This window comes from Chanodichthys erythropterus, chromosome 11 (assembly GCF_024489055.1).
Source record: "Chanodichthys erythropterus isolate Z2021 chromosome 11, ASM2448905v1, whole genome shotgun sequence".
Lineage (NCBI taxonomy): Eukaryota > Metazoa > Chordata > Actinopteri > Cypriniformes > Xenocyprididae > Chanodichthys > Chanodichthys erythropterus.
The window spans coordinates 1,747,068-1,769,814 of NC_090231.1; the positions used below are offsets into that span (position 1 = coordinate 1,747,068).

The 22,747-nt window shown below is 38.1% G+C and overlaps 2 protein-coding genes and 1 non-coding gene across 12 annotated transcripts; 2 read left to right on the forward strand and 1 right to left on the reverse strand.

Annotated features, from left to right (window-relative positions):
* Positions 1-407: 407 nt before the first annotated feature.
* Positions 408-9,777, reverse strand: alpk1 (alpha-kinase 1). 2 transcript variants are annotated; one of them, XM_067400900.1, is made up of 14 exons: positions 9,537-9,777; positions 8,975-9,072; positions 8,511-8,665; positions 8,244-8,442; positions 7,354-7,413; positions 7,184-7,270; positions 6,970-7,046; positions 6,772-6,867; positions 6,588-6,692; positions 3,361-5,026; positions 3,118-3,265; positions 2,835-2,997; positions 1,241-1,424; positions 408-1,069 (listed from the first exon to the last, which is right to left on the reverse strand). In XM_067400900.1, exons 2-14 carry the CDS (start codon positions 9,069-9,071, stop codon positions 891-893), a joined length of 3,216 nt encoding a protein of 1,071 aa, XP_067257001.1. In that variant the 5' UTR covers position 9,072; positions 9,537-9,777; the 3' UTR covers positions 408-890. The 2 variants fall into 2 exon arrangements, with proteins under 2 accessions (XP_067257001.1, XP_067257002.1); XM_067400901.1 differs by lacking the exons at positions 8,975-9,072; positions 9,537-9,777 and having other exon boundaries at positions 7,354-7,439; positions 7,994-8,630.
* LOC137030534 (GTPase IMAP family member 9-like) lies at positions 9,772-22,321 on the forward strand. 9 transcript variants are annotated; one of them, XM_067400903.1, is made up of 6 exons: positions 9,772-9,860; positions 10,675-10,936; positions 11,266-11,307; positions 11,469-11,808; positions 18,478-18,603; positions 18,713-22,321. In XM_067400903.1, the coding sequence occupies exons 4-6, from the start codon at positions 11,784-11,786 to the stop codon at positions 19,918-19,920; spliced, it is 1,359 nt and encodes a 452-aa protein (XP_067257004.1). In that variant the 5' UTR covers positions 9,772-9,860; positions 10,675-10,936; positions 11,266-11,307; positions 11,469-11,783; the 3' UTR covers positions 19,921-22,321. The 9 variants fall into 9 exon arrangements, 8 of the variants coding, with proteins under 8 accessions (XP_067257004.1, XP_067257009.1, XP_067257005.1 ...); XM_067400908.1 differs by having other exon boundaries at positions 18,571-18,603; XM_067400904.1 differs by lacking the exon at positions 11,266-11,307 and having other exon boundaries at positions 11,483-11,808.
* On the forward strand, positions 9,996-10,086 carry trnar-ucu (transfer RNA arginine (anticodon UCU)). The gene is given in 2 exon segments: positions 9,996-10,032; positions 10,051-10,086. It is a non-coding gene; the product is annotated as a tRNA-Arg (tRNA).
* Positions 22,322-22,747: the final 426 nt, after the last annotated feature.

Genomic DNA, 22,747 nt, shown 5'->3' on the forward strand with positions numbered 1-22,747 from the left:
TTCAAAAATGACTCTTGAAGCTGTATCTCTTCAGTGCTTTGACATATTGACACCAAACTTTGGAAGTGTCATTGTCACCTCACTCTGACCATACCACAACAATTTGGACACAGCGCCACCTATTGGTCGAAAGTTGTGAACCAGTAAATCCTCATTTTTGATAATTTTTCAGCTCTTATGCCTAAAATGATCTTAATACGTCTTTAATTGTTCACTGTTGCAGTTGGTCTGATGCTCCCAGCCGTGTTGGCTGGTTTCTTGTGCCGTTTTTGTGCTTGGCCCCATAATTGCTGCTTGCAGCTATATTTAAAATTGTAATTGTTATTGATTTACCTGTGAAAACTTTTTAATAAAATAGCAAAAAATATATTTAGAAAGTAAATGTAAACAAAATCTCAATTGGTCAATGTAACTCTTCTTATTAAATGATTTATTAGAGGAAAAATATTCCAAAACATTCTGAAAATTCAATATGAGAATTAACTGAGTCTTGATGAAAGACGTGAGCAGAGAGGAGGAGCTTGTGTTCATGTATTTGTTTTGAAGCTCTGGAATGAAGTTCTTCTAGTTTCAGTCACATGATGCAGCCGCACATTAATGATGTAACTGTCATGTGACTCTGCTAATGTGGCACACATATTTCTCAGTGTGGGAGTGCATTTATTGAGTCCAAAGGATCTTGTGGTCTGACTGATAATACTCGGTTCCTCATTTTTTAATAGCCTATAAATTTCCACAAATAAAACATGCAACTAATTTTTATATTAGGATGAATTCAGCTAACCCGAGTCAATAAAACTATTGTCTTTTTACAGCAGAATTTGCATATCTGATGCATCAACGATCATGTATCATCTGTACTGTAGAAAGCTCAGTTCTGTTATTGTATATCATGTGATGTGTTTGAGTCGGGCAGCTCTGCAGATCTCGTTACAGTCGTCTCCGTGCTGATGTTTAATGAAGTTATTGATTCCGGTCTGCTGGAAGTTGCTGGATCTCGGCTTCCTGAGCGAGTGAATCTGAGGGTCGGTCAGGTACGTCAGTCCCTTCCCGTTGGCCGTGATCCATCCTGAGGAGAAAAACGCTTTAAAATGGGAAAGTTGCTGGAACGCTTTTCAAAACAATCTTAAAAAAAAGTTTCAGGGAGTTCAGAAACACTGATACCGATGTAGAGAAGAACAGCAACGTTACACACTAGAGACAGTCACAGAGACGTTGCTGGAGATCTCAGATCCCTCACCTTGCAGATCCACCACCACTTCCTGTTGACCGGAGAACTCGTAGGTGAAGTGACCGAAGGCGATGCCGTACTTGGTCGCGTCGGTCTCCGCTTTACCTCTGGTGTTGTTTGTGAGTTTTACAAACGTCCCAGACATGTAGGGCTCTGCAGACACACAGGTCAAGATACGGTCCGCCTCCAGCACCTGAAACAGACAAGCCTTCAGTGCTGAAACCATCTTATTTAAACACTCTAACGTCATGTGCCTTAGACAACAGAAGAACAAAAATCATATATGATTTGTGTAATTTATGGTCCAAAAAGCATTTCCCATCAGTCTCTTTAACCAGCCTCCTACTGATTTATTATATTTCCCCCCATTCAATGTCTATGCAATAATAATATTAATATTAATGATTATTATTATTATTTACAATATTTGTATTGTTATTTAAACAAATACTCTTCAGAGCACAAATACATTACAATTCCAATAATACTATTGCACTGTAAAGAAATAAATAATAATAATTTTATTTTATTATTATTATTATTATTATTTACATTTTACAAGTAATCATCCATAAATAAATATTTAAATAAATTTTTAATATTTTTTTAATATTTTAATATTTAAATAAAATTTTATTGTTATTTAAATTTTATAAATTATAAATCAATAAACAAATATATTACAATTCCAATAATAATATTGCACTGTAAAATAATAAACAAGTATTTATTATTATTATTATTATTTACAATTTACAAGTTAAAAATCACTATTATTAATATTAATATTAATAAATCAATATATACATTATTATAATAATTATTAAAATAATTGTATTATTTAAAATTTACAAATTAAAAACCAATAAACAAATATATTATTATTCCAATAATACTACTGAACTGTTAAAAAAAAAAAAAAAAGTGTATTGGTATTATTATTCATTTATTTCATTATTATCACTTGAATTGTATAAATTAAAAATCAATAAAATATATTACAATTCCAATAATACTATAGTGCAATAGTATTATTGGAATTGTGGTAATAAAAAAAGAGTTTTGTTATTATTATAATTATTATTTACATTTTACAAGTTAAAAATAAATAAACAAATATATTAATATTCCAATAATACCATTGGACTGTAAAAAATAGTTCATTAATATTATTATTATTATTATTGTTATTTTATTTCATTTATTTTATGAATTAAAAATCAATAAACAAATATATTACTATTCCAATAATACTACTGCATGGTAAAATAATAAAATAGTATTTAATAACAATAATAATAATAATAATAATACTTATTATTTAAAATATTTATTCAAAATATTTTTGCTTAATTATTTACAATTTTTGAAATCAATAAATAAAATATTACTATTCCAATAATACTATTGCTTTGTAAAACGCATAAATAATAATAACATTATTATTAATAATAATAATAATAATAATTTACCTACTGATTTACTCTCATAATTAATTATTACACATTCAGTGTAATGTATCTCCGATTCCATGTCTGTTTAAAAATACAGGATCTCTAAACGTGCGAGTTTGATCAATTATTAATAATGTGTTGGATCTCACCAGCAGCACTTCAGAGGGGATGAAGAAGATCTGGGTTGTGACGTTATTATCATACAGGCGTTTATTAAACTCAGTAACGTAGTATTGTGCCGTCATCTGTCGCTCCACGTCGTCCAGGTGCGCGTGAAGCCCTTTATCCTTCAGATACTCCTTCCCTACATAACTGATGATTGAATATGATGATTTCAGTATCAGTACGGAAAAATCCCACCAAAGCAATGTGTTGATTCTTGTGGCATGATTGTTCATTAAGGTTTGTATTTGTGCATTTGTGGTGTTTCACCTGTTGAGCAGTTGTTCCTGGTGCAGATACTGAAGCTCGATGGCTTGTCTCTGTTTGCCTTTCACACCCATCGATTTCCCAATGTAAACGCTGGTTTCGCATCCCATCCAGATGCCAGAGGCCTTCGAGTACTTCAAGACGATGGCATCTGCAGATCAGAAGAAGAAAGACGCCAACACTTCATAAGGTTATCACAACCATTAACCTCAGTCTGCAGAAGAAACAGCGTCCGGCGTCACCTACCGTAGGCCTTCTCCAGTTGTCTGGGCTCCAGGGGTTTCAGCGGTTTGTTCGGCAGTCGCTTGACGAGGCAGCTTTGACAAACTCCAGCCAAGAGCGATCGGTAGTCACGCTCCGTCAGAACGTCACTTCCCATGATGCAGTTCTTGAAGCATTCGTTGCACGGCGGCTCGTTGTGTCCCGTAGACGAGGATGGGATGGTAGAGTCTGACAGATGCTCAAACCCCAGTTCCTCAAACGGTTCGCTCTCGGTGGACAACAGAGTCGTTCCTGGGCATTCCTGAATCTTTTGCGGGAACGCTTTTGTAAGCCGATCTGTGGGGCTCATGGACAGTTTTTGCCAAGATGAGTGCGATCCGAAGCTATCGCACAGCGAAAACGAGGAAGTGCTTCCACCTTTGGGATGGTCAAACTTTGCACCTTTATTGATTTCGTTGCTGTCATGGGAAGGATCTACAACGTCCTCCACGGTTTCAATGCCGCTTTGAGATGCTCCCGATACGTGTTCCCATGAGGAGCCGCTGTGCTTCCGAACATCTTTCTGTTGGTCCTCAACGTCTTCAGTTGTGACAAGCTCTTGCTTTTGTTGGGATTGACTCGGAGATCCTTTGTCATGTCTAAATGTGTTGGGAACACTGCTTCGATTGCTCGGAGAGACAACGTTTGCTTCTTTACTTCCATCAAGAGCCTCAAAAGATCCAAAACTGCTTCGTTCATCACAAGTATGACAAGGATCTACAATGTCTTCCACAGTTTCCACACAACTCTGAGACAGTCCTGATACTTGTTCCCACGAGGAGCCACTGTTGAAGGAACTCGAAGACGTTCTTGCTTCTGGGTTCTTTCGAACGTCTCTCCATTGGGTACCTGATGTATTCGGTGCGTTGTCCTCAACATCTTCAGTTGTGACGAGCTCTTGCTTTGACTTGGAAAGACTTTGGGATTCTTTGTTGTGTCTAAAGGTGTTGGGAACACTGCTTTGATTGCTTGGAGAGACAAAGCTTGCTCCTTTACTTCCATCAAGAGCCGGATCAACCAGAACTAAAGATGGATTCTGTTTGGAGGAAAGCAGGCTCGAATGATCGGCCGTTGCAAGAACTTCTGTGTCCGTCTGAAATGCCGTTATGCACTGTGCATGAGTCGAGCACAAACCACCTCGAACGCCGTTCTCGAATGCCTCACAAACCGACTTGTGATGCTTCCCAAAAACATCCAACACCTTGGCAAAATCGCCGAGCGCAAACAAAACAGGGCCGAACTCCACCGAACGGTAGCTGTCGGGAATAAAAGAGCGCGGGTCAGAATTACGGAACGTTTCCACCTTCAACAACGACTTAATCTGCTGTATCCTCGCCATGATCTCGGCACACAACGAGGAATCCGCTCTAGCGCAGTAGTCGACAAACAAAGTGAAGGCTTCCCGACAGACGCGGGTCGCTGTGATGACCGTCTCGGACGTGCCGCTCATCCATCTGTGCGTCGTGGCTAAGCAGTAGGCAGCTCTGAGGAACGTGTGCAGCTCCAGCTTGCTGGTGACGACGTCTTCTGCTGTCTTTGTTAACAAGCCGATCTCAAAGGCCTCTTTAGCCAAAGCGAGGTGCGTTTGCTGATCCTCTGTGGGACATTTCTTTGAGAAACTGTAGGATAGTAAACAAATGCCCTGGGCGACCTGCAGAAGAGCATTAGGAGGGGGAAATAAAAAGGTAAACACATCTAGTGTTAATGCTAACCTGACATTGTAGAAGCAAATGAGTTTGTCAGTCTAATGAATGGGTCTTATTATTAATGATTGAATACAGTCATGCACATTTATGGAAGCCACATAAGAAATCATGTTTTGATAGGTCATAACCATGACATAAAATGTCATAATAAGTTTGAATTTTCATCTCATAATTTTGACATTTTTTTCATAATGACTTTCATAAGCTCAACGTTTTATCTCATAATCTCAATTGTTTTCAATGTTGACTATATGTCTCATAATTTATGACTCAGTATGTCATAATTCTGACTTTTTATCTCAATTATGACTTTATATGCCATAATTTTAATTTATCACATGATTTAGATTTTTGGGTCAATTTTGATCTCATAAAGTTGATTTTTTATCATAATTATGACTATCTCATAATTCAGACTTTGTCAGTTTTGACTACTAATAATTTTGACTTTTTATTATAATTATGACCTTCATAATCTCAACTTTTTAGCAAATAATCTTAACTTTTTGTCAATGTTGACTCTGTATCTCATATTTATGACTCAGTATATCATAATTCTGACTTTTTATCTCAATTATGACTTAATATGTCAGTATTTTAGCTTTGTCATGAATATGACTGTCATTTTGACTTTTTATCTCATAATTATGACTAACAGTGTAAAAATTCTGACATTAACAATTTTTGACTTTATTATGACTAACTATGCCATAATTCTGATTTATCTCATGACTTAGATTTTTTTGTTCAATTTTGATCTCATAATATTGACTTTTTATCATAATTATCTCATAATTTCGACTGTCAATTTTGACTTTTTATTATAATTGACTGTCATAACCTCAATTTTTTATCAATGTTGACTATATCTCATAATTTATGACTCGGTGTGTCATAATTCTGACATTTATAATCCATTTTGACTTTTTATCTCATAATCTCTACTTTTTTTGTCAATTTTGACTTTATATCTCATAATTATGATTCAGTATGTCAAAATTCTGTCAATTTTGACTTTATTTATATTTTTTTACAGTTTTGTCTTCTCATAATGTCGTCTTTATATCATAATTATGACTGTCAACATTTTATCTCATAATTTTAACTTTTTTTCAATTTTGACTTTTTATCGAAATAATTATGAATTTTAATGTTGTAATTTTGACTGTTTTTTCGTATTCATGACTGTCACATACTAAAAAGAAAGTGAATATAAAAATGTATAAAATGTGCATCAGCATATAAAATACTTAAGACCGTAAAAGGCGCTTTACACAAACACGGTACAAAACAGTGTCAAACTCTTAATTTTGTCATTTAAACTATATATTATAAATGAGCAGTTATATTATGTTACATTTTTTAATAAGGTTTGCAGTTTTGCAGCACATTTTGTTATTTTACAGTCAGATATAGAAATATTAGTGCCTCTAATGCTTTAGAATGATTAATGTGACATGATAAAAATGTTAAGGATCTGTTTACGCTGACACAGAGTCGACTCACCACATTGGTCAGGACATACAGAGATCCATACTGACTGAACACAACCGCCATTTTGGCGGCCCGCGCCGCAGACAGCAGACGATGGCGAGTCTCTCCGAGAAAACTCTGGAAGAGAGCCGGAGAACATCTGACAACAGGCTCAGCACAGGCAAAAACTGATTCAGGACATTTCAGACTGTCTTACCAAGTCAATATGAGGCTTTTCCTGAAGCGCAGCGAAGTCTCTGTCGTTCATGGAGGTCAGTATGATGGCCAGGAGCCCGAGGGATGTTCCAATGCCCTGAAAACAGATTCAAGAGGATGACTGATGCTCAAATACAGACACACTGATGGGCAAAATGAGTGATGGAGGTCAACAGTGTGTAGATTCATTGAGAGAGACCTTTTTATCAGGTTGAGGAAGAGCGTAAAAGCCAATCAGAGACGCCCATATGAGTTCAGCAGCCTCAAGCCACAGACCTACAATAACACACATTAACTTGATAAAACAGTCTAAACTCTCAATCAGACGACAGAGGGACTGAAGGAGATTGTTTTGATCATGTTAGAAACACGATCCAGCAGGTTAATAAGAGTTAATCCCTGTAATTCCTCACCTAGCGTCTGCAGCACTTGTCCGCGCACCTGAAGACTGACGGCTTGCACTAGCGTCTGATCACTGGCCTTCTGATACGTCCAACAGCCTGAAACAAAATTCAGCCCACAGTCAGAAACCACACAGTAGAGATGGACAGATGAGGTGGAAGAGGAACGAAAGTGAACGCACCTGTTGAAGCTTCATTATTGATCAGACTGCTGAGAATGAACTCGGCCTTCTGCAGTTTACCTGCATCACACAACCAGACGGTCACACTGCGGAAGAATCCCAGCGAACAGAGAACGTTCAACAGAGGTTCTTCCAGTAACGTCAACAGAACGTTCGTTCAATGTTATTTGGTCTTTAATAATGTTCTCAAAACGTTACATTTTAGTTGGACGTCAATCTAACATTTTTTAAATGTTGCAACTTGATTCTAAACATTCCGAGAACATTCAAAAGTAACGTTCCCGTAATGTTTGAAGAACGGAACGTTTTCTTAACGTTCACATGACTAAGAAAAGGTGTTTTTTAAACGTTACTACTTTTTCCAGATGGTTAAAAAATCCCATAATTCTTGCATTCACAAACCCCCAAATTTACATAAACCCCGCCCCTGAGAACACACAACAAAGGGGGCGGGGCCATGTTGGGCTGCTTTAGAGAAGAGGAAGAGTTGTTGTAGTCGAGTGTTGTTGTCATGCCGTCATTTTACGCCGGACTGCTTCACAAACGAGGGTCGATTCAACACAAAAGATGAACATGACGGCACATGCTAGTGGATGAGTTGAATCAACTCCACAGCAACTACATCAATTTATCCACTAACCATTCAGAAACGTCTAAAAGTTGTAACTTCTTCCTGAGTCTCTCCATCAGTGTCGACTCCGGTTTGAACAATGAAAGGCTGAACACTTTCCTCATTTTGGCTGCGTGAGATTCTCCAGCTTTGTTGTTGTTGAGCTGTTAAAGCTCCGCCCTCTTCATTTGCATTTAAAGAGACACACACAAAAACGGCGTGTTTTTGCTCACGCCCAAATAGAGGCAAATTTGACAAGCTATAATAATTACGAGCTCACCGGTGTTCAGATAGACACGAGCCTGTCTGATGATGACCTGAGGGGCGATGGGAACGTCTGGGTAACGTTTGTGCAACATCTTAGCAACCTTCAGCAGGACATGCGAGCCGTCCATCCAGTACAGAAGCCGGTCGAGCAGGAAGACGGCAGCGACGGCCCACTGCGGCTCATCCGCGGCGATGCTGTCTCTGAGAAATACCTGGAATCACAGCAGGATCAGATCTCGGATTCAGCGTTATTCACCGCGAGTGATGGTCCGATCGTTACCAGTAACTGTGGCAGATGCTTCCTGACGAGGTCCGACGAGTTTGTTTTGTCCTCAGACTTCACCGACTGCTTGTACTGCCACTTCTCCTCCACGAACGGCCACTTTCTGTCCGCTGCGTCCTGTAGGAGCATGTTCAGTTCATCTGGAAATGACCCTGAGGGTGAGAGGTCAGAGGTCAAGCCGTGTTTAATGTCTTGCTTAGATCAATGTTTTGTTTTCGTCCATACAATGAAAGTCAAATGGGTCCAACATTTTGGCTGAACTACCCAGATAACAAAAATATTTGACATTGAAAAGTGGGCCGTGGTGTTGCTGATATTTTCACACATATATACTAACTTTTGTATTCAAGAATGGAAAGGAATCAATAATTATAAAACAAATAAACTTGTTTGCACTGTACGCCCATCATGACAAATAACTGACTGACTGGCGCCCTCTGCAGTGCTGTGCGCGTCATTACCGCGGCGGTGCGGGAGCGTCGCGGTGTCTCCCGTCGGTCCGCTGACTGCGCGCCTCAGACACTCCTGCAGCAGCAGCGACACCTCCTGGCTGCTCATGCTGTTACAGGCAGAAATCAGGACGACACTTCACTTTATAGTCATGTTTTTATGGAACACCAATATATCACAACATTGATATCTAGCCTATTTCTGCCACATAAGGAAAAAAAAGGTTTGGAAAAATTTGGAAATTATGACATACTAAGCCATAAATTATGAAAGGAAAAAATGATTTCGTCATGATGACGTCATAATAGTTACAACTTTTTAAGTAATTACTCAGATTTTTTAAAAATATTTATTACGTATTAATTCATAATTTTGACTGTCATAAATATGTTTTACAAAAGCACGATTTTTTTCCCAAATGTAATTAAATATTTATAAACCACCGTTCAATGCTTCAAACTTTTTACTTTTAAACTTGTTTCCGAACACGTTCCGTCATATTACATTACAAATAACATGAACACAGATCATTTACAACAAAAAATAACGTAAATAAGCGCAAATGTTTTTTACCTTCAGAAATCCGACCGGTTCTTGGAGGTTATCAGAGAAAATCACGCGACAACAAAACGGGAACTTTCATAAATAAGTCCTCGCCGTTAGAGTTTGACGAGAGGTAAACATCTACCGTGTTTATATTTACTATGTAATAAACTTTGTTTGTAAACCTTGTTTATTTGTTTATGTTGAGAAGTTAACAGAGTAACAACAATATCGGGTCCGTTTCATGTTCCTTTCGCTTCCGGGTGACGTGTACAGCGTCTCCGCCAATCACAGCACGCACTGGCGTCTCACGAGCGAAACGACACAAGACTATACGCGGATCTAAAGTAACATGTAAGAGATTCATATTCCTAATGTTACAGATTAATAAACATTTAAGGTAAAAAAAAAATACTGAGAAAGCATATATCTCAAACGGGTCACAGTGTCGCTGTATAATATGCGTAATATTCAAACCGATCAACAGGTGGCTCCGTGGCGCAATGGATAGCGCATTGGACTTCTAGGCAAATCTAGCGATGTGATTCAAAGGTTGTGGGTTCGAGTCCCACCGGAGTCGCACTTTTTAAATGATGATCGTCAAGTATATTAATTATATAATAATACTATAATAATGCAACTACACGAGTCCTTTTGTGCTATAAATATAATAAAGCTTGGTTAATATTTGTTAGATATTGTAGACACTCCTCATTCTGAACAATCGTCATTGTCAATGCAAATCATTTATTTCTGTTCTGTTTCTGTATTTGCATAAACACATTTAATGAGCATCATTAGCTGAACAAATTCATGTGTTTTACAGCTGCTGTGAACGACATATGCAAACGTACGTGTGTGTGTGTGTGTATTTGCCTTAGTACACAATAACAGACAATGACAGCCATCACTATGTATGAAATGTATGATTTGAAGAGGAAACAGAATCCTGTCATCATTCACCCTCATATTGTTACAGTGATCTAAATCAAAAAACAGCAACAAACACAATAATCACTAAATAATCATAATATTAAATAATAATATTAGTCCATGTGACTCATATTCTCATATTACAAGTCTTCTGAACCCAGGACAGTCTTTTTGCCGAAAATCTATAAACTTTCATTCCTGTCCCCTTATATTTAAATCTCATCTGTATTTTCAGCTGCTGTTCCTCCAGCTGTCCAGCAGAGGTCAGTGTCTCCTGATTGACTCTCCTCCTACTGGACAACACTGACACTACAACTGAAAGAGCTTGAAATAAAATAATATAAATAAAATATGCTTAAAAATAAATAAAGCTTAAAAAGTAAGTTTGAAATAAAATAATAAAAAGCCTGGGACCCTCACAAGAAGTAACACTGGAGATAGTTACTCTGTTGAAGCAACACATGGAGTTGTGCGGCTGAAGATGACATTGACTGATGGTAAGACAGAAGAATGCAAGTTGAATGATGTTTTGTATGTACCACAACTGTCATCCACAATTGTAACTCAGTCTGGAAAAAAAAAAAAAGTCAAGTTCACAGAGAACAGATGCTGCATCATGGATGTTAATCAAAAGTCGATTGCTACTGCAACAAAAGAAGGCAGTCTCTATTATGTGAACTGTAGAGAAAGTGACAAAGTGCGTGTAACAGAAAATGTGAATGTGCATAAAGAGACGACGTTATGGTCATCTAGGTGTACAAAATCTGAAGAAGCTGCAAAATGAGTGTCTAATTAATGGCTTCAACTTTGATGTGTCAAAATACAGACTTCTGTGAATAATGTGCTGAAGGAAAGCATCACAAAAGGAGTAAGTTCACAACTACTGATCGCAAAAGCGCTGCTGAACCACTTGGTTTAGTGTACATTGATGCATGTGGGAAAATGAATGCAAAATCTTTGAGTGGAGCTGAATACTTCCTGACATTCATTGATGACAATATTCTCTATGTATGGGTTTATGTTCTGAAGTGTACGTTTTTCAGAAGTTCCTGGAATGGAAAGCCATGACAGAAAAATCTACTGGAAGACAACTGAAAGTCTTACGCACAGATAATGGAGGAGAATATACTTCATCTGAATTTCAAGATTTTCTGAAGAAAGAAGGAGTTCGACATGAGCTCACCATGCCAAAGTCTCCTGAGAAAAAAATGGAATAGCCAAACGAATGAACAAAACACTGATGGAGACAGTGAGATCAATGTTAGCTGATGCAAGTTCTGGGCTGAAGCACTATCAACAGCTGTGTATCTGAGAAACAGAAGCCCAACGAAAGCAGTGAAAGGAATGACTCCTTTTGAAGCCTGGACAGGTGAGATACCAAATGTTGATCATCTACGTGTATTCAGATGCACATGTACCTAAAGATGAATTGAAGAAACTTCCCAAAGCAAAGAAATGTATGTGTATAGACCCCTTTAATCACCGCTCTAGCTGGAGGCGAAACATAAATAAGAACTAATAGCGGTCGCGCTAAAAGTTTGAGGTTTTGACTTTAAAATGTCGTCTTGTTGTGTTTTTGGCTGCCAGAATAGAAGGAACAGCACTTTTGGATCAAAACTAAAGTTTTACCAGATCCCGGCAGACATTCCTTCACAGAAATCAAAAAGATAATTGTGGTTGAAAGCAATACGGCGTACAGACTGGAAGGAGACGATCATAAATAATACTCGTGTTTGCAGTGCACACTTCATATCAGGTAAAATAATCGATGCATATGTAATGGTGTGTTGGTTTTATCTAGTACAAATCAGCAAGTTTCTGTTTAATAGGTGAAAAGTCGCCAACTTTCAGCGCACGTTGGAAGACATTGTAATAGCTAAGTACACTCCACATATATTTTAGCTAGCTAATCCAGTGCAATTTAGCCATAACTATCAGTGTAACTGTAACCAGTTTTTTAATTAAAAAAAATAATAACAGGCAGCATACCAACGCTCAACCCCCCCAATGTTGAAACCAAATCTACGCCCTTGCACTCCACCCATTACATAATACCAGATATCATCGGTCTCTTTCAGCCGTGGTGCAGAAGGTAAGTAGTGTCAAACTTTTTCATATTTTTTATTTGTTTATTGAGTTTTAAAGTAGATTATTTGGTCATTTATTTAATAATGTAGGCTACTTGATGTGCCACGAGCGAAATGTGAACTTATTAGCCTAACTGTCCATGATCATTTTGCGAGCAATTGAACATAAAGAAAAATGTCACGTCGCAATATTGGAAATGTTTCCGTGTTAAACCATTAAGGCAGGGTACACGCAGTCAGTTTATAATTTAGCTTTTGAAAGTGAAAGTAAAAAAAAAAAAAAAAAAAAAAGACTGAGCTGAAATATTACCGAAACCCAGAAATGACCCGTATATATTTCTTTACACGTTGAAAGTAAACTACACAGACCACTGGAGTGAATTTCCAAGAAACTTGCAAGCGATTGAATGGATAATAAAGCTATTTCACTGATCACGTGACTTTCTTTCGTTTCTTTCGTATATACGCACATGATGTGGTGTAATACTACCAAAACAATAATAATCATAACCCCTGTCTCCATACCAAAATCCCAGATGGTAACACAGTGATTCATCTTTTATAAATCGTTAAAAATAATGTCTGTAATGCCGTGAGCACGGACACTGTTGTGTAGACTGTAAGTATTTTAAATGATTAACTTTAAAATGTTAAATGTTTATTATGAATAAATAGCGCTCATAAACGTCCGTCGAGATCAAAAAAAAAGATTTTGGTAAAAATGTAAAATTTTGTAAAAATGATTTTTTTGGATATCAACTCAAAATAGGTTCTAGAACAACATACGTTTTTATTAACGTCGTCTACCAAATATGGGCTACATGAGTTTACAATACACACTTAACAATAAGGTTCATTTATTAAACATCAGATAACATGAACCAACCATGAGCAATACATTTGTTACTGTATTAGTTAATCTTTGTTAATGTTAGTAGTTAATAAAAAATACAGTTGTTGATTGTTTGTTCATGTTGGTATACAGTGCATTAACTAATGTTAACAAGATTTAAATGATGCGATGTGAACGCAAAGTGCATGCCACTGATAAGCATTGTAAATGCAGTATTACAGTATACACATACCAATTAAAAGCGCAGGTCTCCTCTCGTGATATCTCTATTATATATGCCATCACTGCTTTTACCCTTCTAGATGTAATTACCGAAATCAAAACAGTCCATAAACTATATCCTCACGAAAACGTCAGTCAAGCCAGCTCGCGCGTCAACCTGAGAGATCGGCCTCCAAATTTCTCGGTTTCTAAATGGACGGTTTGGCTTGATTGATAAACGCTAACGTTCGGCCATGATTTATACCATCGACCTGTCCTAAAACATTAGCACGCTTTGATCGATGATTTGGAGATCGCGTGTTTCTCCGTTCGAGAGCGCATTTCCTGTTCACATCCGTGACAAAACAGTTGATTATTTACGAATGAAAGCTCACAGAAACGTGAATGTCTGCTTGCGTTGCTTGCTAGCGTCAATTGACGTCACGTGATTGGCTAGATTTAAAAGCAAGACAGACTCGATACGGAAGCTGCTGTATCCATAGACATCATATAGGTAGACGCCCTATTGGCCGCTGGGCGATGAGATTTGCGGCCGCCATCTTAGACCGGTCGTACTCCTAAGTTGCGTCCCAAATCGCCTACTTATACTACGTTCTAAAAGCATTTACTGTTTTTGTAAAGAAAAAGTACATACTTTTGAGTGTGTAGCAGAAGAGTAGACAAGCTTTGGGACATACTACCTCGTCATAACTGCGTCTTTAACGGACGTTCTGTCGCTTATTTACGCAAACTGTAACTGTTTAAACTACCCTGTCAATCATCTTGTCACAGTTAAAATCCTCCACATTGAATTAAATTTATTTTCCTACCGTTTCGGAGAGAAATGTAGTCGCACGCTGATCTGCCAGCCATGGGTCTTTCATGCAGAGAATTCTCCTCATCTTTGCATAATGATGCATTTAAGTTAATGACCAAACGCATCGTTACAAAAGTTCACAATGCTGTTGCAGATGAAATATAATGTGGATAACATTTAATAAATATCTTTTCGTCAGGTTATATTGATTATTAATTATTCAAGCCCCTTTATCTTAACCGCTCTGCTTAACCGTCGGACCTCGCAAGTGTTTTCCACATAACTTACTATTCAGATCAGAAAGACGTTCGAAAGCACTTGTTAGAATGCGCTCAATGCACGAAACTTACTTTTAGCGTTAGGTAACGTTAAGTGCCTATTACCAACACAATCCAATCTGAATTTAATACATACATTGTTCGACCGGACATAATAACTAGGGAAGTCCAGATCCGATCATGTGATCGGAAATCGGGCCCGATCACGTGGTTTCAGACTCGATCGGAATCGGACGTTACCTCCCGATCAGGACTCGGATATATATGTATTAGGGGTGCAACGGTTCTCGGTAAAAAAATCGAACCGTACCGTATGGTTTGTTTAAAATAGCAAAGTGGAAAACAGACAGACAGAGTTCAAATAATGTATGTTTCAGTCGATGGATGCGCAAAACGATAATCAAAAAGCGTGGACAAAACAGTCACTCTTTGTAAACTGTTAACTGCGAGTGCCGTCTGCTCTCATGTCCAGTCATTTACGCCGTCATCACCAGGGTGTTGATACAGGTGAGACCTGAACAGCACAAGTTGCTATCTGTGTTTAAACTAACTAATTTAAGAGTTAGTTGCTGATTTAAACCTTCAAGAACAAGACGCGAAAGAGAACTCGCACGCGCTGTGAGAAGATTTGTGTGCGTTCATCCGAAGCGCGCACACGCTTATTCCAGTCAGCGCGCAAATACTGAGTTCTCTTTCAGGTCTTGCGCTTCAGCGTACAAATTCATGCAAAATTTATTTAAAAATGCCCGTCCTAGCGAGTATCCTAGCAAACATAGTCGGTTATGTCTTAAGTGAACGTATATTAGTCGAGAAAGACAGCGCATGTGGAGCAGTATAGGTATGTACTGGATTGTGCATGTCTTAAAGGGAGAAAAACTATTCCTGCTGCCTGTTTTTAATGTTAAATAAAACAACAAATAACAAAGAAATTACTTACTGCTCTTGACTGAATAGTTTTTGTAACTTCAATAATGATTAATCTTTATTTATTTTATACAGTAAAGATAATTTGCTGTGATATTTTATATTTGATTACTTTATCCATTTTCTGTACGTGAAAATGACTGTTAGATACTTAAAAAACCTGAAAAGCACTGTTCCTGGATCTGTTTTTTCGCCCTTCTTTATTCTTTTTCATGTATTATAGAAGTATCGGATCGGGACTCGGTATCGGTAGATACTCAAAATCAAATGACTCGGACTCGGACTCGAGGGCAAAAAAACGTGATCGGGACATCCCTAATAATAACTGTTATTTGTGTTTGTGCACGTGATATCAGGAAGCAATGTATACACACATGACGCAAAGCGCAAATTACCCCTCCGACTTCTATTACTGAGATATCTTATTTTACTGCAACTATCTGTTTCTGCTTCTTTATCATATTTATAGTGTGTGGTTTATAAATTACCTTATATCCTACATCACATATTTTGATTTTGGACGTCTGGTCACTTTATATCTTTTATCAGAATATTATATAACTGTTAAGCCTACTATGAATATTAAAATACACTGAACAATGTGTCCTGTATCATAGCTACATGAATGACCTTTGCAGCAAAAAATCCCGCGTCAAAATCAGTTAGGTATTCAGTGAGATATGATTAATTAAATGCACTGACAGCTCATTGCACCTGTCAAACAAGTTACACTGAGTGGAGCTGGCGACCGGTCCAAGATGGCGGCTCCACGGCTCGTCCGTGCCAATAGGCAGTAGCGTTCGATAGGGCGTCTACCTATATGATGTCTATGGCTGTATCGATACTCGCATCGTCAGGAGTTCATGACGATGTATCGTTGTATCGATTTTCTGAGCACAGCCCTACTAGTTACAGCTGCTGTACCCCTAAAGGTACAATTTTTACACTTTTTTTTTTTTTTTCTGAGAGTGAATGACGGTATTATGAGTAATAAATTTGCTCAGACATTAAGGAAAATAAATTGGTGGTTGGAGAATCATTATAATTAGTGTCCCATAATGTGACCTGATCCAGCAAAATGAGTCACAGTGACCCAAATTGGAAAATCAATGGAAAGATGAGACAATAAGCTTTAAAATGATATCATAGTCAAAGTCATACCTTTAATGGTTTTAAAGATATACCCATTTGAATTATGGTCGTCTGCCCTCTTTTTCCAATTGAAAACCTGAGAAAATCGCTATTAAAGTTTTTTGCCCGTTTTTTTGTTGATATCTTTCAAAATCCATTGCATTTAAAGGGATAAACTATTTATTTTACAGCTTAATTTGACCAAAGACATATATATATATATATATATATATATATATATATATATATATATATATATATATATATATATATATATATATAAAATAAATGCTATTAAACCATGCTGAAGCTCAAATTATTTTAAAGTATTTATTTGAATTAACCCTTTAAGACCTGAAGGCTTTTTTAGAGTTCTTTTTTTTTTTTTTTTCTGAGCGACACACACAAAAGTAAAGACTCATAACTCCAAAACTTTAGCAAGGAGAGTCAAAAGGTAGGTATCATTTGATAGAAAACATTTTAAAATTTAAGAAAATATAAATTCCATTACATTTGGACATTATCTTGCTGAGAAACAGATGATAAAAGACAAAACATTTTGTAAAAATTATTTTTCTTTTTTTATTTGACATGGAATAACTCATGAACACAATAAGATCGCTAAAAAATTATTTTTTGGTGATGCTCTCCTATATGTGAGCTGCATCTGGTTCAAATTTCGTGGTGATATTATAAAGAATAGTTTGAAAAATTGTTGTTCATTTTTTCCGCAGCCAGGTGGCGCCAACGGGCGGTAAACTCCGGTTTAGAGGCACTTCTCAGCACTCGTTAGGAGTTTTTAAAAATGGTTAGATGCATTAAAAAGATGAGATTCTAAGATTTAAAATGATATCTATTATGTGTTATTCCACGTTGGAAAACGAACATGGATGATGGGTCCGGGAACACTGGATACACACTGCATCCTGGAGAGATGAGAGACATGTTTTTAGCCAAGTATGTTAAATCATTCCGTGAGTAATATCTTGTGATCAACGCAATATATTATATTGATTTTGGATTCATTTTAATCTTGAGAATCTGCTTTAAATATTGATGTGCGATTTTTATGATCTGTGCATTTTTCATGAAGTTATGAGCACGTGAAATACATACTTGTATTCAGTTAGCGGCTGTGCTATTTTTGTTGTAAACGCATATTACTACTCAGACTCATTAGAGGGTGAAAACAACGCAACAGAAGCATGTTGGAGGCTTGATATGAAAGCTTAAAGTCTCTGGTTTTGTATGCAAAATGAATTTTTGTGCTACCTATATGGATTTAATTTTTATTGGCTTTTAAAGAGAGACACGCAAATGGGAGTTTTATTTTATAAGGCGCGCTAGTCTGACAGGAGGATGGCTGGACCGATCGCGTGCCTGTCAGTCGAAACGGGGCTTCCCATTGTTAAAAATCAGCGTTTAGGTCAGTGTGTTTACATTTCTAAGCTTTTTGATTGGTTATATACAACGTGTAACACCATATTTGTAGAGCAGAGATAATGACGTTTCAGGGGATACCGGGAAATGCTCATAAGTGACGAGAGGAGTTGAGAAGTTCATTTCCAGCGAATTTAGTGAAACCATGTCAAATTTAATAGCCATTTAAATACATTTACTCAATTATCTGGACTACGAAACTTTGGGAGATTATTTTTGAAAGTCTGTTCTTTGAAATTACCTTAAAAAAAAAAAAAATCGATTTTTTCATTGTTTTTCCACATTATCGGCCCATATCTTAAAATAGAACGTTGCGACTTCCGACTCATTTCGCCAGATCGGGTCACATATGAAGAAGGGCCCAGAGCCAAGAATAACCTGAATATTATTCACCTTACAGAGACTGATGTCATCAACAAACAGATCATGGAAAGTAAGTAATTATTGTTGCACACAGTGTTTTTAGTTTAAAATGTACATTGATGGAAACTCACATTATAATTTTGTATTTTAAAATGTATGATTATTATTATTTTTATTAGCATTTACAGAGAGAACGATCATCCTTATTGGAAAAACAGGAGAAGGCAAAAGCAGTGCCGGGAATACGATTCTCAGAAAAGAAGTATTCATCGCTAAAGCTTCAGCTAAGTCTGTTACAGCTAAATCAGAAAGAAAACAAGGTTTTGTTCATGGAAGAACGATCACAGTTATTGACACACCTGGATTCTTTGACACAGATCGTGATGAGAAGGAGATTAAATCTGAGATTGTTAATTCTCTGATTGAATGCGCTCCTGCTGTTCATGCCTTTTGCTTTGTTCTAAAGGTCCAAAGATACACAAGCCAAGAAAACGAGGTGGTACAACAATTTCTGAACACAATGAAAGGGGAACATGTCCTGAAACACACCGTGATCTTATTCACTCATGGTGAGAAACTAGAAGGTCAGACCATTGAAAATTTTGTAAAGGACAATTCCAAACTACAGGAGCTTGTTGATAAATGTGGAGGACGTTGTCACGTCATTGACAACAAAGACTGGAATGACTGTGATTCAGGCTACAAGAGCAACAGCGTTCAGGTGAAAAATCTGCTGCACACCATCGACAAGATGGTGAAAGAGAACGGCTGCTTCACCAATGAGCTGCTTCAGAAGGTGGAGGAAGATATTCAAGAGGAGGTGAAGAAAAATAAGGACAATTTGCCCCCAGAAAAGAAGCGAGAAAAAGCAAAGGAAATTGTTCATAAAAAGTATATGGTGCAATTTGCAGGATTAGCAACAGGGGCTCTGATTGGTGCTTTTCTGGGTGTAGTTGTTGCAGTAGCTGCAGCTTTTACTTTATTGAGACGTTTTTGCCCAATAAAAGATCTAGTAAAAGCCAAGATAGTGGCGGCCGCAGGAGAAGCAGCGATCGCAGGAGAAGCAGCGATCGCAGGAGAAGCTGCGGCCGCAGGAGGAGCAGCGACCGCAGGAGGAGCAGCAACCGCTGGAGGAGCTGCTGGAGGTGCCGGAGCAGGTGCAGGGGTTAGTACAGGTGTGGCAATTGCTGGAGGTGTTATTGGAGCTGCAGCTCTTGCAGGAGCCATTGGAGGAGGAGTCACTGGATGGAAAGCTGCAGAAGAAGCTGATTCAGTGTATGACGCAATGACCAAAGCTGCAAACCTTAACTTTGAGAATGCAACAGTTATGATAAAGAAAATACAAGGACTTGCTGTTACTGCTTTTAATCCAAAGAATACGGAATAAAAAATGATATTAATAAAAAAAAAAAAAAAAATTATATTCAGTAATGACAATTTCCAGTTTTGTTAACTATTGGCCACATTAAAAGTTGTGGAAAAAGAAACCTCTATAAATAAATAAGTGCTATTCAGATTCATTTTGACTTATTCAGACCCTGCTGTCTAGGATTGTTAATTATTCATTTGTGTTGCAGTCACATATGTTAACTTCCCTGTACATTCATCATGCATCAGGCTGGTTTTTGTTTTTTAAATCATTAGTGATAAACTTACCCAGAATTTTATATTTAGTTCCTCAGTTTATCAGAAACAAATAGCCATAATACAATTGATAATACTGTGTAGGAACTGTGGACAAACCAGACAAATGAATCATTCAGATGATTCTTTCAAAACATAATTCTAATTCAGAATCAAAGTTCCGGCTCCAGCCATCTACAGGAAAACCAATGTTAATTACTTTTATAACCCCCATGCTTCCTGGCAGCAGGAGAATTGACAAACCAAATGGTCATCCAAGAAGATAAAGAGTCTTTGATCACCAGATCAAAAGAGAAACAATGCAGGCCCTTTTGGTTTCTCTAAGGGACCTAAAACTTTACAGAAAACCCAATGAAGACTGTTCTGCAACTAAAACTGCATCAAAATTGTTCGAAACAATTTTAAATGGACTTATCAAACATATTTTAACTGCATACATTTTAAATTGTGTCCACAAGTACTACCTGTAACCAGTTTTGCTTTAGAAGACCCACAATTCATGTAAATGTGATAACTCTTGAATGACTGACTGAAAGTATGCCTTATTTGGACTTGATTTAATTATTTTCCTCTTTTCTAAATCCTGACTTGAATGAAATCTGTTTAAAATGTATCATATTCCATTTAATCGAAATTATGTTAAAATGACACTCTCTGATAAAGCAGAGACGAGAAATAACACATATGTTTTTATTGGGGGCAGAGAAAAGCCCTTTTGAAACAGGATGATATCTGATTGGCCAAAACTCCTCTGAGGTGTGACAAACAACTAAGTTTAAATAGTCAAGTCAAGACAAGAAGACAAGAAAAACAGACTTTCCCCTGAAAGTCTCGTGTTCTATGTTTTTGCCACAAAGTTCAACCAACGACTTCTGCCGCTTCAGCTTTAACTCCAGCGACAAAGAGACTTCCTTTCAATTTTCCAGCAAGCTAAAACGTGATTGGTTTTTACCTAACTACCATCTGGACCTGAAAAGACAAACCATCGACTTGGAAAATGCTTCTCTGCATGCCGACGAGGGAAATTCACATTTAAAGTCGACCCAAGCAAGTACCCCAGATTAAAACTGAACTGGTGCATTTAAATGAACAATTCATGGTTCGTTCAGGTCAGATCTTCCAAAGTGCATAATTTTGCTCGGAATTCATCACATCATACTCTCTCTCTCTCTCTCCTAAAACTCTTTCTCTCTCATTTCCTTTCTTACTGCAACGCATATGAATAAATGTGTGTATGTATGTGTGTGTTCGTGTTAGATTAGTTTGTGTTAGAATAAATAAAGTCTTTTGTAGATTTTAAAAGAAAGTGTCTTGTATTATGTGCTTCTAAAATGTAATGTCTTAAACTGATCTTAAAGTTACTGTGCTCTAATCAGTGTTTTCACGATTGTTGGATATTCATATCCGCTACAAGAGCTTATTATGGCTCGAGCAAATGAACGCTGGACGACTCAGTTGCTCGGTCGTAAACTAAACAACTCCTTATAATTTCCTATAAATATTTAATTTGAGCTTATTTTACTTCCTAGGATGTTTTCCCTACAACTGTATTGGTAACACTTTATACTAAGGTTCATTAGTTAACATTAGTTAACTATATTAGTTAATATGTGTGGCGAGGGGGGCGTGGTTTAGCGGGGTCTGCGGCAGGAGGGAGTGTCTGGGGATGTGCGGTGATTGAACGGGTTGAATGTAAATCACGAACACCTGTTTCTCGTTCCAGTAACTGGCGTGGAGACAGGATAAAACGCCAGGAGAAGCAGGAGCGTGTGAGAGAGAGAGGGACTGCTGACAGTCGGACTAAGTGAGCTGTGCTCGTGTCGTGGAGTGAAGCCCGTCCTTGGATGTGGAATTATTGAGTGTGCGTTGCACCGTCTTTTTGTTTATGTGTTGGATATTTTTTCTCTGGTGAGAATAAAGACTGTCAGCAGCCCTAAAGCCGATTCCTGTCCTCTTCCTTCCCATTACACAAAGAACCTTCGTTACACTGGTGCCGAAACCCGGGAAGGAAGACGGAAGCCGCCGCCATGCAGGCATCCCCCGCCGCTGGAAAGCCGTTTGCGGACATCATTGCATCCCTCGCGGTCCTGCATCAAGAACAACATCGGGCCCTGATGGATCTTCGGAGTGACCAGGAACGCCGCTTCGAGCGATCATCCAGGGCCAGCACGAGGACCGTGAGAGGTTCCGGAGCTGGATAGACCGGGAGGTTCCCACGGCGACCAGCGCGGCAGCTGCTGGCCCCTTCCAGCTGCCACTGCAGAAGATGGGCCCGCAAGATGACCCGGAGGCCTTCCTGGACCTGTTCGAAAAGGCTGCTGAGGTCTCAGGTTGGCCCCGGGACCAGTGGCCCATGCGGCTCGTCCCGCTGCTCTCGGGCGAGTCGCAGGTGGCAGCACAGCAGCTGCCCGTCCAGAACCTCCTGGTCTTCAACGACCTCAAGAGGGCCATCCTGCAGCGGGTCGGCCGCTCCCCGAGCAGCACCGTCAGCGCTTCCGGTCTCTGGAGCTGGGGGAGGCGGGCCGACCCTTCGTGTTGGCCCAACAGCTCCGGGACTCGTGCCGCAAATG

Coding starts and splice junctions, on each gene's coding strand:
- LOC137030534 (XM_067400902.1), top strand. CDS start 17,617: ATGGATGATGGGTCCGGGAACACTGGATACACACTGCATCCTGGAGAG. Junction 17,705..18,477: donor CAAGTATGTTAAATCATTCC/GTGAGTAATATC, acceptor ATCTTAAAATAG/AACGTTGCGACTTCCGACTC. Junction 18,604..18,712: donor CAACAAACAGATCATGGAAA/GTAAGTAATTAT, acceptor TATTTTTATTAG/CATTTACAGAGAGAACGATC.
- alpk1 (XM_067400900.1), bottom strand. CDS start 9,071: ATGAGCAGCCAGGAGGTGTCGCTGCTGCTGCAGGAGTGTCTGAGGCGC. Junction 8,443..8,510: donor AGCATCTGCCACAGTTACTG/GTAACGATCGGA, acceptor CTGTGATTCCAG/GTATTTCTCAGAGACAGCAT. Junction 7,047..7,183: donor ACAAGTGCTGCAGACGCTAG/GTGAGGAATTAC, acceptor GTGTTATTGTAG/GTCTGTGGCTTGAGGCTGCT.